This window comes from Musa acuminata, chromosome BXJ1-6, assembly GCF_036884655.1.
Source record: "Musa acuminata AAA Group cultivar baxijiao chromosome BXJ1-6, Cavendish_Baxijiao_AAA, whole genome shotgun sequence".
NCBI lineage: Eukaryota > Viridiplantae > Streptophyta > Magnoliopsida > Zingiberales > Musaceae > Musa > Musa acuminata.
In genome coordinates this window covers 41733787-41748808 of record NC_088332.1, presented here as the reverse complement: position 1 = coordinate 41748808, position 15022 = coordinate 41733787, and the positions used below count along the sequence as shown (strand labels likewise).

Here is a 15022-nt window from a genome sequence, read left to right as displayed (position 1 = left end):
AAAAATAAAGTGTAATTATACATTTCTTACCATCATCCCATGCCATGATAAGCAGCCAAACAAATTATGAGACTGATCAAGGAAAGTCTTGAATCAAATTATCAGTAGTCATGAAGTTCCATATTTTACTGTATCTTTTTGAATCAAATTAAGAAAAGAGAGAAAGACCAATGCCAATTTGTGGGTTATTTAAAGACCAATGACAAGCTGGTTATTGCCAATTATGTACTTTTTCTAGTTGATCTAAAAGAGCCTTGAATATGATAAAGCTGCAAGACATTCTCAAGAAGCACCAAACTAATACACCCAGCAAAATATGATATAATGGTTACTGCTGTTTAACAAAAGCTAACTCCAGCTTTTAACAAAACCAAATCTATATGGAAGTTCCTTGAAGGTTATTGATGCATTCATGAATTGCATAAGCATCATCCTAATGGATGTTCTCAAGTTAGAGGTTGCAACTCGCAGGCAGCAATGGAGTCGATGATCCATGTACTGCCGGCCAATGTACCTCCTGAGGCATCAGCTAGAGCTTGAGCTTCAGACCTCCTGTGATAGGTAACAGTATCACTGTTGCAGTTGTGCTTCTCAGGATGCTCGATGCTGAAAACAATTAAGGTTCTGCAGGTAGAAGCATCACCCAACAGCCTCTTGTTGTCCCTTGAGATGGGTTTCCTCTGTAAGACAGATCCTCCGGCTGCTATCACAAGATCTTGCAGATATCCTTTGTAAGATGGTGTGTAGTCTCCACTGAAGTAAAATTTAAATCCGTTGAAGAACTTTGGTTGCTGCGCTCGAGAGCAAAAAAGTCAGATGCAGTAGCATATCCATTTAACTGTTACTAACTATGAAAACAAACAAATCGTGCTAGCAAAACAATCAAGTTATCTACGAGAAATTATCTTCTCAAATTGCACTCGCATCAATTTGCTGGAACAAAATGAAACTATCTACAATCAATGTGCTTTCAATCTTCTAACTCTATCAGATCGAGCACAAAATATACTCTTTTTTGCTGGAGCAAACTGTTTTTGAGTTGCTTAGACATTCTTGTTTTATGTACAGCATGCTAACGCATTACAAGATGCTAGAGGTGGTCACTACCTTGTTTATAGCCCTCAGTCTTCCTAAGCGAGGACCATCACTGATTCCATGGATATCAACAGTGACTTCAAATTTCTCCTCGTCTATTGGTTCCATGGCATCCATGCATGCGTTAATCCCTGCTTTAGAGAAAAGATGTGAGATACAAGTGGCTCTAAGTTAGTTGTATCAGTAGCCATAATGATTCTGAAAAGCTGCCTGATAGGTCTCTTACAATCAACTTTTAGTATCCATTTTCCATCAATGATGCCCTTCAAAATCTTGAGGGTTCTCCTATAGGCACCATTGTGATCCGTTGATGCAATGATATGTGTGATTTCTGGGTTCCAAGTATTTGATATGGGAACACCAGTCACCTTTGCAAATTTAGAAACTGCTTCCTGAACAAAAATTTCAAGTTGTAATCCCTATCCACTCACTGGTTTTCAACTAAGATTCCCACAATTTTCAGTTTACCTTCTCTGCGGCAGAAAGTGCTGAGCAACAGATCATCCACTTGCAAGGTGACCCAGAAGGCCATTTCCACTTCTGACTAGGATGATCACATGTATTTATCGATGAAGCCTGAGATCTGATTTTTTCAAACATTTCAAAAGACACAAATCTGAGATCTCTGGAACTGATTAATTCCCTTAAGCAAATTACAAAACTTTGAAAAGAGTACTTCAAATCATCTTACCCTTTTGGAGTAGATTTCTTTCTGCTTTGTCTTTGGGGCTCAGACACTTCATTAGGTAACTCCATTGATGAATGGAGTGGACATAACATCACAAAATTTTGCTACATACCAAGTTGAATTGTAAACTTGATGTCAATTTGTTACAAATCCATAAAGGATCTTTAGAACCATGGCTATGCAAAAATATAACAATGACTTTAAACAATTTACTTACAGTGTCCCATTTGCATTCCTGCATTAGTTTAGCACAAGTGAAGTGGAAGCTCTTTCGGCAACTTCGCTCATAGCAACCCAGGGCTGCACCATTGGCACCACAGCAACTGCACTTTATCCTCCTACTTCTGGAAACCTCAGCTGTAAGATTGATGGCCATGTCATCTTCAAAGTAAACATCAGGGGCCCTTCAATTACAAGAAGATCTTGTTTTAGTGATGCCTTAACGCCAAGCTATTCTATTAAAAATTATCTTTTGTTGAATAACATCTAAGGAAAAATCCAACCATTCAGTGCAATGCCTATGAGAATGTATTACATTCCTGCCCCCATTAAAATCTGCAGCTACAGGCTTTCCATTGAAATAGTGCATCATCTCTCCAGAATCCTGTGAAAAGACCTTTTTCAGCTTAGTGAATTGTCTAACAAAACCAACTAGCCTTTTTTAATTTGTAACAATGACAAGAACTTTTCAATGAGAATACCTCTGTATCAGTGGAAGAGTGACAGAAAGCACATCGAATTGGAGAATGACTTTCTTGGCATTTTCTCATGATAATGTTCTCAGTACTTTGGATTCTGTTCTTACTTGTGTTTTTCACAGCCAAACTCAGTTTATACTCCTTAAGGGCATTACTTGAAGTTTTATTGCTTTCACATGCAGCAGTGCCCATTGGAGTAGCGGGCACCTTAACAGCACTGGTAACCTTCAGCTCAGATGCCTGATTTTTTGCTATACGCTTCTTCTGATGGATATGTTTACCACTTTTGTCTAGTATCTCACTGGAAAGCTTCTCAGGCTTCCATTGCTGAAGAGTTGATGCTGGCAACTCTGGAAGTTTTATATTACTTTCATCTTGAATTTCAGCATCATTAGTCAAACTTACTATTGCTTCAGGTACCTCAGCCTGCACATCAATATTAGATCGTTTCAGGTGCTTCCTCTGTAGTTCAGAGTCAGTACCTTTTATCTTTCTGTCCGATCTTTTAGCTGTACCTCCACTACCTTTTATCACACTTGAATATTTTGCCTTGACAGATATATCTGGAGACTGCTCAGATGCCTCAATTGCAGCATTATTAAATTGTTTTTTAAGACTCCTTAGACTCATTGAACAATTGGTTTGGTAACGGGTAGCTGATTTCTGGCATCCCTTTACACTTGTCCGCTTTGGTTTGGGATAACTTCTGTCAACTACGTCTTCAGAATTACAAGGAACTTCTCCATTGACATCATGCGATCGAAAATCTTGGTCTTCTTTGATTAATGATTTTCTACTCTTTAAAAGTGTGTTACTATTACGCCTTCTCTTATGAAGAATTTTTTTGCCGATGCTAGCAGTTCCAACATTAGCATCTTCATAGTGAACCACAGCATCAATATTTCCCTGGCATTCTTTCTCTGGGATCTTAAGAAGCCTATGCCTCTCCACAGTCTGCATTCAGCAAACTTTCTTATAAGAATTAATTTCATCTAGCTATGCAGAAAACAATTAAAAAAAGCAGACAGAAGAAAGCAAAGGAAGATAATCCAAGAGTAGCACGACCTGAGTTCTTTGAGGTGTTGAAAATAGCTCTGGAGAGTAAGCTCTTTGACTCCACTCAAACATCTCACTATCAAAATCTGCTGCAACATTCAACTTATTCTGCAATTAAGTCATAATAAGTAACATCATAGAAACTGGAGGCTCCATGGACCCAAAGGAGAGAGGTACTCACAGTGGGAGTGGGTAAAGTAGGTTTCTCATCATCAGAATCTTTCATGTCGCTAAAACAAGGAGCACTCTGAGGTGAAGGTGTTTCCATTATCTGCTGATCACTGGGTTTTTGAGGACTTTCATCAATATCATCATTACCTCTTAGCCAGAAAAATGGTGAAAGCGATGGATCTTCTGTGTCATCAGCAAACAGTTTTTTATTGTCATTCAATTCTGTGTCACCTGTCAACTCAATTCTTGCATCTTCCAGTTTGTGGATCTTTTCAGGCCTCAATGGAGTCTCAGAAGCTGAATATGGGGTCACATGTATTCGCTTCTTGGCAGGAAAAGAAGGTGTTTTTGGCTTATAATGAGGGGAACGTCCGGCTTTGGTTTTTTCTTTGGTATTTTCTATTTGAGAGCATTCCTTTCTCTTTGATTTCTTTTGGCATTCCCCCATTGTATCTGTAGTAATAATATGCTCCTCCTGATTGCCTAGAGCAAATCCATTTGTTGGGATGATTAGCGATAATAAGAATCATCAACTAAGGCAGTAAAAACCAGATAAATGCAGTAAAAGGTGAACATCCTAACTACATCTAAAATCATGTTAGAAGCAAAGATATGCAGAAAGTACTCGCCTGAATTTTGAGGTCCTATTTGTGTTGAAAAGATGTTGGTTCCAGCCATATCTTCCATGCTTTTGAAAATGCTTACCAAGTTGTCCATATGAGGAGCAGCACGAACTTCTGGGATAGAAAAAAAGTACAGTTATTAGCAAAATAAGGTTCCCATTAAATCTGACCAAATCAAGATGATGAGCAACTCCAAGCACAATAGAATACTAAAACAGAAAACCATCTACAAAATAAACAAGGAGCAATTATCTTGGATCTTCATATGATTTGACCAAACATTAAAATAGTCTTCAAAGCAAACTGAACCTTGTGGTGCTCTTAGAACTTCATCTGTGAAATGCCATTTTAATCCAAGATTTGCACAATGGGCCTATTGAAGTCTCTCCACCAAGGACACAAGGAGAATTTTAAACATATGCTACATCAATCTAACACTCTATGAGGAAAGTCCATGCTCGGATGTCATCACTTGGGTGTAAATAAAACACCAAATCTACACTCATAAGATATCTACATTAATAACATCATGGATTTAGATAAAACCAATGTTATGTAGCTGAATATGTTTTTCCTCCAGCAGACCCAAAAGTTCATTGCATACTTTTTTTTTTTATCACCAGTAAACTAATTGCAGAAGATTTCATGTGGCATGCACTGACAAGCTTGCTTCTGAGAAACAGCAAACAGGAATTAAATTAACAGCACAATTTTCTTCTATAGAAAAGGTTAAATTCCAGAAGAAAAAAAATGTACAGAATCTGGCCAAATAAAAAATGCAGAACAATATCAAACACGGTAAGTACTAACAGGCAACCAGCTATAAGATAAACAAGGATCAATTTTATTGGATCTTCATCTAATTTGACCAAGCATCATATCATAGTCTATCCAGTCAAAAGCTAGTTTGTGGAGCTTTAAGAGATTCGTCTGTGAGACCCCAATTTGATGATAGTCTTTCACAACGTAGACTCAGAATTTTGCAGCAAGCTTGATGTAGATACATTAACCGATACAGATATGAGAAGAAAATGGCGAATTGGAACCAGGATAAATTGTATCCAAAGAAACAATAAAATGGCAGTGACATTTGTTAAACAGTACATGTATCCTTTGTCTTCTCCCTTGAGAATACAAGAACTTTAAACTTGCACCACATGAATGTAGCACTCCGTACGATGAAATTCCACACTCAAACGGCATCACTCCATATCTTGGATTTAGACATAGCTAGTGTTATGTAGCTATACATGTTCTTAGTCAGTGAACCCAATTGCACAAAATATACAAAACTCCATTGCCGGTAAACCTAATAGCAGATCATTGCGACTGCTCAACACCATTAATGATTCTTCAACTTCACTGAAAGATTTTTAGGTAGAGAATCTTATGTGAACTGACCTCTTCGACGAAATGGCACTTTGCAGACCGGGCAATCCGACGCCGACTTTTTCATGGATTCCGCAATGCACGAACTAAGTTCAAACAGAAACGGATTACATAAGCGCGCAACAGCTTCCCGATGGAAAGGGCGCTGAAAGTGAACAAGAAAGGAGAAATATCAAACGAGAACTCACTTGCAGAAAACGTGATTGCAGGAAAGCGACACCGCAGAATTCAGGAGGCTCCAACTGCACAAATTACGGATAGAATATGAAAAGAACTGTGGAGACAAACAATATATCATAGCAAACGGACGAGATCTCATAATTAAGTTCCTTTGTTGTTTACATCGGAAACTATCAAACGCATGAGGATGGTACGGAAGAACAAGAGACTGGTGGAGAAGGGGCATGTGGTACCAGATGGGGCACTTGAGCTCTGTGCCCATTTTCTCCAGATTGGCCAAATCTGCCATGGCTACCGCCGGAGGTGGGAGGCTCCTCAACTTTGGAGCAGCGACGACGAGAGCGAAGGGGAAGGGCAAGCGAACTGGCGGGCAGAGGGGTTTCGTGTTATCGCGCCTTTGTTTATTGGCATTCCCGCGCCTTTATTTGTCCGGTGTTCAAGTTGTGGCGGCAACTTCCGGTCCCGCCACTTTTTTCGTTTTCATGTTAAGGGAATTACTCCTTTCATATGGATTAATTTGATGAGACCAAATGTTCGATAATTTTTTATTCATATATTATGTTAAAATATAAGACATATGGATCATATTAAGGAATAATTTTTACAATCTAGAGAAATAAGATATATATATATATATATATATATATTAGTCTATAAAGATCTTGGAAAAGTTACATGTTGTAAGGTTTTACCGGATAGCATCCTCACATTCGAAATACGTAAAAGGAGTATTTTTTATTAAAAAATGAATTTTATATAATAGTTTTATAGAAAACCAAGTTGGCCGATTTTGTAAATAGATTTATTTTTTGTTCTAATTTCAATGATACAGTATCTTTCACAATATCTAAAAAAGAAATGGTCCATAAATTTATTTAGCAAGCGTCCCTTATTTTCAAAATATCTAAAATGAATATCGATTTTTTAAAATGATACAAATTTCCTCAGTAGTAGTTGACATTTTTATTTTGTTTATCTTCTATACCTTGCTAGATCAAACCAGTCAAATTAATGTTTTTCGTTTAACCAATTTGATTATAATATTTATAAAAAAAAAGGTTAAAGTTTTTTTTCCTTTTGTTACTAAATTAAAAATACTATAATATAGTCTTAATTAATTCAAATTCTCACAAACATTAATAACCTTATTATATGTATCAGGTTTCATAAAATATTTTATTTGAGAGTTCTTAAGTGATTTTAAATGAAAATTAAAAAATATTTTAAAATACATCAAAATAAAATATACCAAGTTAAGATTTAAGCTTATAATTTTAAAAAATATATTATAGGTTTAGATTTAAGCCTATTTTTAGAAAAATGATAACAAAAAATTATGATGGGCAAAATTCTTTTAAAATAATTTATGCTTTTGAAAATTTCTTGTAAAGCACCCTGCTTTGAAAAATTCTCGTAGAGTCTTGCTCGTTATGTGAAAAGATCATTTTACCTCTTGTCTATGTTGAACCCATTGTTGCCTCCTCCTTCATGCATCATCGCTCGTAATCCTTGCACACTACATCCATCTCGTGATAAAGGAAGTGTTGCGAGGGTGTCGGTGGGTTTGGGGGCCAACGAGGTCCGTGGAGGTAGTGGTAATCCTCGTACCAATTTTTTTCTCAAGCGAGGGCTACATGTAATGTTACGACCGAAATCGATACTAAGAGGAGAGAGTGAATTAGTGCTTTCGTAAAACTTCCGACGATTCAAAATTTTCGCTCAATAAAAACGCACTGAAAATGTGTTTGAACTTAGAGAAAGTATGAAGTGGAGTGAACGACCAAATCAGTAAGTACCAAAGATAAATAACAAAGAAGAGAAAAGGGCATATTAGATTTATAATGATTCGGTCGTCGTGACCTACGTCCACTCTCGATTCCTCTTCCATTGAGGCCACCGACTCCCACTATCGATCTTCGTTCGATGGGCGAAGATCAACTACCCTCTTACTACTATTTTATCATTTTCACAAGTTTAGAAGATAACCTTTACAAGCCCCTCACCCCTCTCTTAAATTGAAATCAACACTTAGAGCTTGAGAAGGGGAATTCTCACAAGATTACAACAGCGTTTTTCCCGATTTTTGTTCTCAGTTGATATATTAACCAAGTAGGAATGTGTGGGGTATTTATAGACCCAAAACGGATTCAAATTTGGAGTCAAAACGGTCTCATCCCGGGTTTTTAAGGTACTGGTAATACCACCGTCTGCCAAACTTGACAACTGGTGGTATCATTACCTGTAAGATTGACAACTAGTGATATCACCACCCAATCTGATGGTACCATCGCCTAATATAGTTTGGCAGACTGTGTCTGGGCAGTACCACCGCCAAGACAACTTGGGAGGCCAAGCCTCAAGCGGTGCCACCGCTTGGGCGAACTAAGGGTCACTGAATGAGCCTTTATCTTGACCCAAAACAACCCCAACTCTAGCCCAATGGATCCCTAATTGAGTTAGCATAATTACACTTGAAACTAACTCAATTAGATCTAAACTACTTCGATCTAAACAAATTATTATAAGTATGATCTTATGTTGTCCGACATGTCATTGGTTCATCCGATGCTTTGTCCAATCTTTCAACGCATCGTCCTCTCCTTCGACGTATTGCCCAATTAGCATGTTGACTCCTGTAACTTTCGATCTCATTAGCGCAATATCCGATCCTTCAGCTTGATGCCCGAACTCATAGCACAAACTCTTTTTGCCAGTACGTCGATCGATCTTCCGGCACGACGTCTAATTTCCTAATATGTTTCACTCCGGCACAACGTCTTATTCCTCCTGCTTTAGTCGATTTACCTTTTTTGATCGAAATTAGTTCTGTATCACTCAAAATGCATATTAGATCGTAAACTCATTAATTGATTTCATCATCAAATTCTGAGATTCAAATGCAATAGGTTTGATAAAGGCTTATGGTATCCACAGGGGCAATAATGACCCTCATGCCCCCTCCTTCCTCATGTGAAGGTTGTGGGCAAGGCATGCAAAGGGCAAGGGCAACAAGGTCTATGGAGGTAGTGGCAACCCTTGCGCTCCCTCCTTCATTACATAAGGACTACGAGCGATGGGTTTAATGATGTAGAGGAGAGCGAAGGCGATGCAAGGAGGAGGCGGTAGAGATCTATATAAGCAAAGGTGAAGGCGACGGTGACCCTTGCAACCCCTCTTTCCTCATGCGAGGGCTATAATTGAGCACGATGAGAGTAGTGTCGAGCGGTTGCATAAGGCGGAGGCAACGACGGGTCTAGTGGTGTTAGGGGTAAAATGATTATTTAAAAAAAAATACTCCGTGATAATTTTTTTATGTAGTATGCTTTGCATTTTTTTTTCAAAAATAGGAGTTTTTCCAAGAATTCACCCAATTATGAAAGCCTTTATATATTTTAAAATAAATAATAGTAAAAAATTTGTTATTTCACTATATCTTAAATTTAGGTCTAAACATTTAAAAAACCTCACAATATTTTTAATCATTTATTATGAATGAATAAAAAAATAATGATAAACTATCCGGTTATAATTTTTTTCAATGAATATAATATTTTTAGTTGAGTAATCAAAGTATTATAACTCTATTCAATAAATATTATAAATAAAAAATACAGTAACTCTATTACAAAACACTATAGATAAAAAATATAATTCTATTAGAAAACACTACAATAATAGACCAATTTAATCCAAATTTAATTTTGATAAGATCCACTTTTATAAAGATACTGGTTCTTTTACAAAGGGAAAGGGAAAGAGCTTTCTTTGGAAAATATAGTAACGAGGGGCTATCTCGAAAAACTAAAAACTTATTATTTTCCACAGAAAATTAATGTCTTTTTATTATGTTCAATTTAGAGATTGATGCTTACTCTTCTATATTATGTTCAATTTAGAATGGTCGCCTCTAAAGTATTTGACATTATTTTCATATATCCAACACTTGTCCTCTATCTATCTGTTCATTTTCACTTGTGCAAAGGATCACTATCTTAATATAAATATGTTTAAGTTGAACTTTTAATTTTGTATAGGATCTCATGCATTTGTACTAATGAGTTAGTTTTGAGTTTGAACTCACATAGCACTAATAAGGAGAGTCATTTTATGTTAGGAATACGCTTGAGGGGCTTCATTTGGAATCATCAACAGATGCAATGGAATGTGCAATATTCTCGGGTTGAAATATGGCATCGTGTTTGTTAAGATTGACACTCATATTATCTGGTTCGATCTAAGTTATGGATGCATTGGCTTAGCCATGTGCATTTATCATGGGGCTCGAATGATTAGTCGATTATCATATGATATTGGTGTGTCACTCGATCTAATTGTCACATATAAGGCACGTGTGACTATTGTGATCTTCAACAATTTGTATATTATTGAAATGCATATTTCTGGTTATCTAAGTTAGAGTAAGGTTTCATATCTAATCAAGATATTTTCCGAGTCAATCTTGATCCAGGCTGAAATATTAAAGTTAATTTTAGTTAAATTAATTAGTTCTATAATACTAATGTAAAGAATTGTTGTGTCAATAAGTCACACGGTATGAGGTATCAACTAATTTAACTGTTAAAGAATATGATAATTTATCAATCATAAAATATTGGGTCCGAATCTTGTTTTCATCATTTATCTTTTAAAAAAACAATATATATATATATATATATATATATATATATATATATATATATATATATATATATATCGATTGACTAATTGATTTTGAAACGTAATAAAATCACCTTTTGTTTAATAGGAATGATCAGAAGGCATTTACTATTTAGTCTTTACTTGGACTAGCAAGCAATGTCCTTTAACAGGTTTTTAAATTAATTGAAGTCATTTATTCTTTTGGGGAAAAAGAAGAATGAAAAACCCTAAAATGTCGTCACATCATATTCTTGACCTTTTTCTCTTGGAAATTCTAGAATCAATGGATCAACCAAGAGAGAGAGAGAGAGAGAGAGAGAGAGAGAGAGAGAGAGAGAGAGAGAGAGAGGTCGGCGTTTGACCCATACCACATCCACATCATTCGAAAGTATCAATGGGTCAATTATGAGAGATGGAACGTCAATAGTTGGCTTTGGCTACCGTTTATTTGCAGGTATGAAGGAGATCCAAAGGCTCTCTCTCTCTATCTTCATGTTCATGTTCAACCCAAACAAGCCTTTTCGAACTCTGCAATCCATCCTGTCGACTCTTCCAAGAAACATCGATCATTGAAATCGTCTCTTCTAAGTCACTTTTGTGAAAATATAAATGACATTAATTTTTTTAAAGAACTTCGATGGAATAATTATTTTCAAAAGCAATTTTTTTTTATATTTTCTCGAAGTAAAATAAATTATTTTGCATAGTTGACAAAAAAACTCTTTCGTTGGATACCCAATCGGACACTCATTGTTGTATGAAATGCTACGATTGGTTGACACATACAAACACATTATAATCATAAATTGGATAATCAAATTTGCTGTACTTAATGGATTATTTCTCCAAGTTGGATGCTTGGCATTAGAGGACACGTCGATGATAGATCGATCAATTTGACTTAGTTTAAATCCTTGTGTGAAAAAAATCATCTAGAGGGCCTCGAAAGTCTAAACTGATGTTGACTTACATAAAGATCGGGATGGAATGAAAAAAATAGTGATTAACCTTGTAATCTTATGAGCCTTTTATGATTGTTCTAATCGAAAAAAATATTTTAAAAATATTATATATTAGATCTAATTTTCTTGTGACGATTGAGCTCGAGTTTTTATTAACATAAATATTCCTCCGATCACTTGTTTAACTTCCAATAGGAGAGGCATCTTTGTAGTCGATTTTGAACTTTGTTTTTGCTTCATGTGATTTAAAGTAATATGCTTTTATTTTTATCTTAAAAATCATCATCATCATCATCATCATCATCGTAAATATGCTACGTAGCAGGTGAGATATTTAGGTGGAAAGCAAGAGAGGGAAAGCTATCTGATGGTGAGCACTTCGACCACGTGTTTGCATGGGGGCGTGGCATTTAGCGCTCACGTCTAACTCGAGTGGCGCTGCGTCCGCGCTACGTGGCCCCAACAGCATCCTTTTTGATGTTTGGGCGCCTCTCCACGCGTCCTCTCTGCATCGCTCCGGCGGCGCCTCCAAACGGTAAAGTAATCCCAATAATAATAATAATAATAATAATAATAATAATCGTATTATTAAGATTCAAATATATAACATGGATATTTGAGCATTACACATCATTGGAGTTCCATCACGATTAATTCAAATATATTCCATATCATATATGTAGGGTGAAGCAAAATTATTTATCACATCAATATCATTTTTATAATCTAAGAAATACACAAGTCCTTCACGATTAAGGTTAATTATAGATTATCTATGTAATTAATTAATTCTAATTCTTATATTTTTAAATTTATATTTGGATATTTATATTTATGAAGATAAAATATTATAGGATTTATCATTTAACATATGCTAACTTTATCTTAGTTCGATTTATTACTAAGCATGTATAGTATTTTCATCAACAGAGTTAGATGATGATGTGAAGAGAAACGAGATTAAATATTTTACTTTTATAAACATAAAGATCTCAATATAATTTTTAAGAATATAGAGATCGAGATAATAAAGATAATTAATTAAATAAGATAATACATAATTAATATTGGCATTAGAATCACTATGAATCATGTCACTATCACGTTGGAAGACTAAGAATTCGTGTGCATGGTCCAAACACTGTCCCTTGTGTGCTTGTCCTCATATCCTTATATGTAAGCAACAAGAGACCTCGATAACATGCAACTTTGGAAGCATTCATTGTCCAGAGTAGTTCTTATATGTGTTTCAGAGAAGCTTCTCATCGAGTGTAGCTGTAGCTGTCGACAAGGTCGATTAATTATTATGAGAGACATCAATTTGCATGGATGACGATACATCCTATTATTCCATGCAATCAATGAGAAATGTATCATCCCAAAAAACACAACTTTGATCGCCTTTGATGTGCAATGACCATTTGTTCTTCTTTCCACACTAATTTTTCCCGCAAATGTAGCTAATTTATATGGTTCATTATTAGATGAGAAAACAATATCCGTGATCCGAAATTATAGGATATGTTTTCTCAAAAAAATATATTAAATGTTTTTTTAAAAATATCGACTTCGATAAAGACTTTGATAATTTACCGTAAGATTATAAGCTCAAATATTTATAAGCCTCATTTATCTTTTATACAAAAATAAAACATTTGAGATGAGAACATGCCATAAATTTATTGTAGCAGCTACACTACCCTATTTTGCATGGATTATTATTAGTTCAAGACCATAACATAAATGCATCAATACATGACATGCATTGCATTTATTGTTCAGCAAGCATTTAATGTTGTCCATGTCATGTTATTTTAGTGGTTAGAATATAGCATATGTTGTTCTCAAAGGCTCATTATCGAACCTTCAAGTGCTACTCTTGGGTTGTCGTGAGTGTGCAACATAGACATTCAACGATCATGCATTTAATACAATAGTATGCTACACACTATTCATATAATAAATGCATTCCACCACTTATGAATTCCGAGGTCCTAAAAGATTCAGAGGTCAGAACAAAGAAACGGGTTAGCTGAATTAAAGATCATAAACACTTGGCAGCTTTGGTAGCAACTCAACCGAGTATTAATATTTCCTGACATGACACTCCTTCCACTGTCCATCTCTATCTATATATCTCTGCTATTATAATGTGCAACATTAAAGTGGCTGATGTATGCATGGACCCTTCGTGGCCTTCATCCCAAATCCAAAAGTCATCCTTAGGGATCGATTGCTATCCTATTTTAGTAATTTTCAATTGATCTTTAGACTATTTCTTGTTGTAGGTGATGAAGATGAGATTCCAATGATGTTATATTGTATTGAAAGAATCTTTCTTAGCTAAACTAGTCGATACTTTCAACCATATATATATATATATATGTGTATTCACTTTAGAACACTTAATAGTTAATTAAGATTGGGTTTATGATCGTATGAAATTAGTAGGTTTTGTATCCATTTTCATCCCCAGTGTCCATCAATCTTGTCAAAGACATCATAGATAATATAGAAAAATACGATTAAGAAAGAGAGAAAAACAAAAAAAAAAGGAAAAAGATGATAAGATTCATCACAATCCCCATGCCACCCATATCACCTAGTGGTTCTTTGATTGAAGCATGGGACGCATTTATTATGTTTGATTTATCGAAGAGATAGAATGATGAGGAGATTCATATTATCTAAATCATGGATATGTAGGAGAAAAGTTTTGGGCTTTGAGCTTTTAGTTTCCTCCTATTATATTAACTTTGACACGCATAATTTGATGCACATGATTTTTATTATTAATTTAAGAAGATAAAATGACTATTAAATTTATCGTCGTTGTCGATCTCAATGACAACAAAAGATCCACGTAAATAGGAATGGTTGGAACTCGGCAGCTCCTACTTAATGACAAGAAAGTTGATCGATGACCCAATCGCTTCTTGGCACTAATCCTATGATGATCGCCTTAATTCGATCTCGGTCAACATAAACTCGGCAATAACCAGCTCGCAAACATCATATAAGACAACCTCATTTTACACACCTGATGTTGGACTTTTCACCTGCTTCAAAGAAATATGATAAGCGCAATAATTGGTGAGGACCCTAAACCAGCCACTGAGCAATGGACACAGGAGTGTTTCTTGCATGAATTCTATCTCTATTTTATTGGGAGAGCACAAGTCTGTATGAGCAAGTTTGTCAGTCGTGGTAGGCAAAAGGAAGCAACAAGAGATAAGAGAGAGAGAGAAGAAGATGATAAGAAGAGTACAAAAAGTGAGTGAGAAGGGCAAAGTGGACGGAGGTCCAGAAGACAGGAGGTAGAAGGGAGAAAAAGGGGAAAAAGAAAAACCTGAGAGGACAAAGTCAACCTCCTTTGACGAATGACAACACTCCATGGGCAAGGAAGAGCCCAACTTAGAAAGCAACGAAGGAGTACAGCTAACGTACTTCGCAGGGAATCGGAGATGTTTAATTCTTGTAGGGTGCAATGTTGTTGTTTTA

At 35.7% G+C, this 15022-nt stretch overlaps 1 protein-coding gene across 2 annotated transcripts; it reads right to left on the bottom strand.

The window, feature by feature from the left end:
• Nucleotides 1-288: 288 nt before the first annotated feature.
• LOC135581252 (protein BREAST CANCER SUSCEPTIBILITY 1 homolog) lies at nucleotides 289-6280 on the bottom strand. Of its 2 annotated transcripts, none has more exons than XM_065188924.1 (14): nucleotides 6134-6280; nucleotides 5909-5962; nucleotides 5733-5806; nucleotides 4338-4445; nucleotides 3719-4191; nucleotides 3547-3645; nucleotides 2485-3435; nucleotides 2287-2387; nucleotides 2001-2187; nucleotides 1787-1887; nucleotides 1564-1678; nucleotides 1322-1487; nucleotides 1108-1226; nucleotides 289-791 (listed from the first exon to the last, which is right to left on the bottom strand). In XM_065188924.1, the coding sequence occupies exons 1-14, from the start codon at nucleotides 6187-6189 to the stop codon at nucleotides 447-449; spliced, it is 2949 nt and encodes a 982-aa protein (XP_065044996.1). In that variant the 5' UTR covers nucleotides 6190-6280; the 3' UTR covers nucleotides 289-446. The 2 variants fall into 2 exon arrangements, with proteins under 2 accessions (XP_065044996.1, XP_065044997.1); XM_065188925.1 differs by having other exon boundaries at nucleotides 6063-6161.
• Between the last annotated feature and the right edge of the window lie 8742 nt (nucleotides 6281-15022).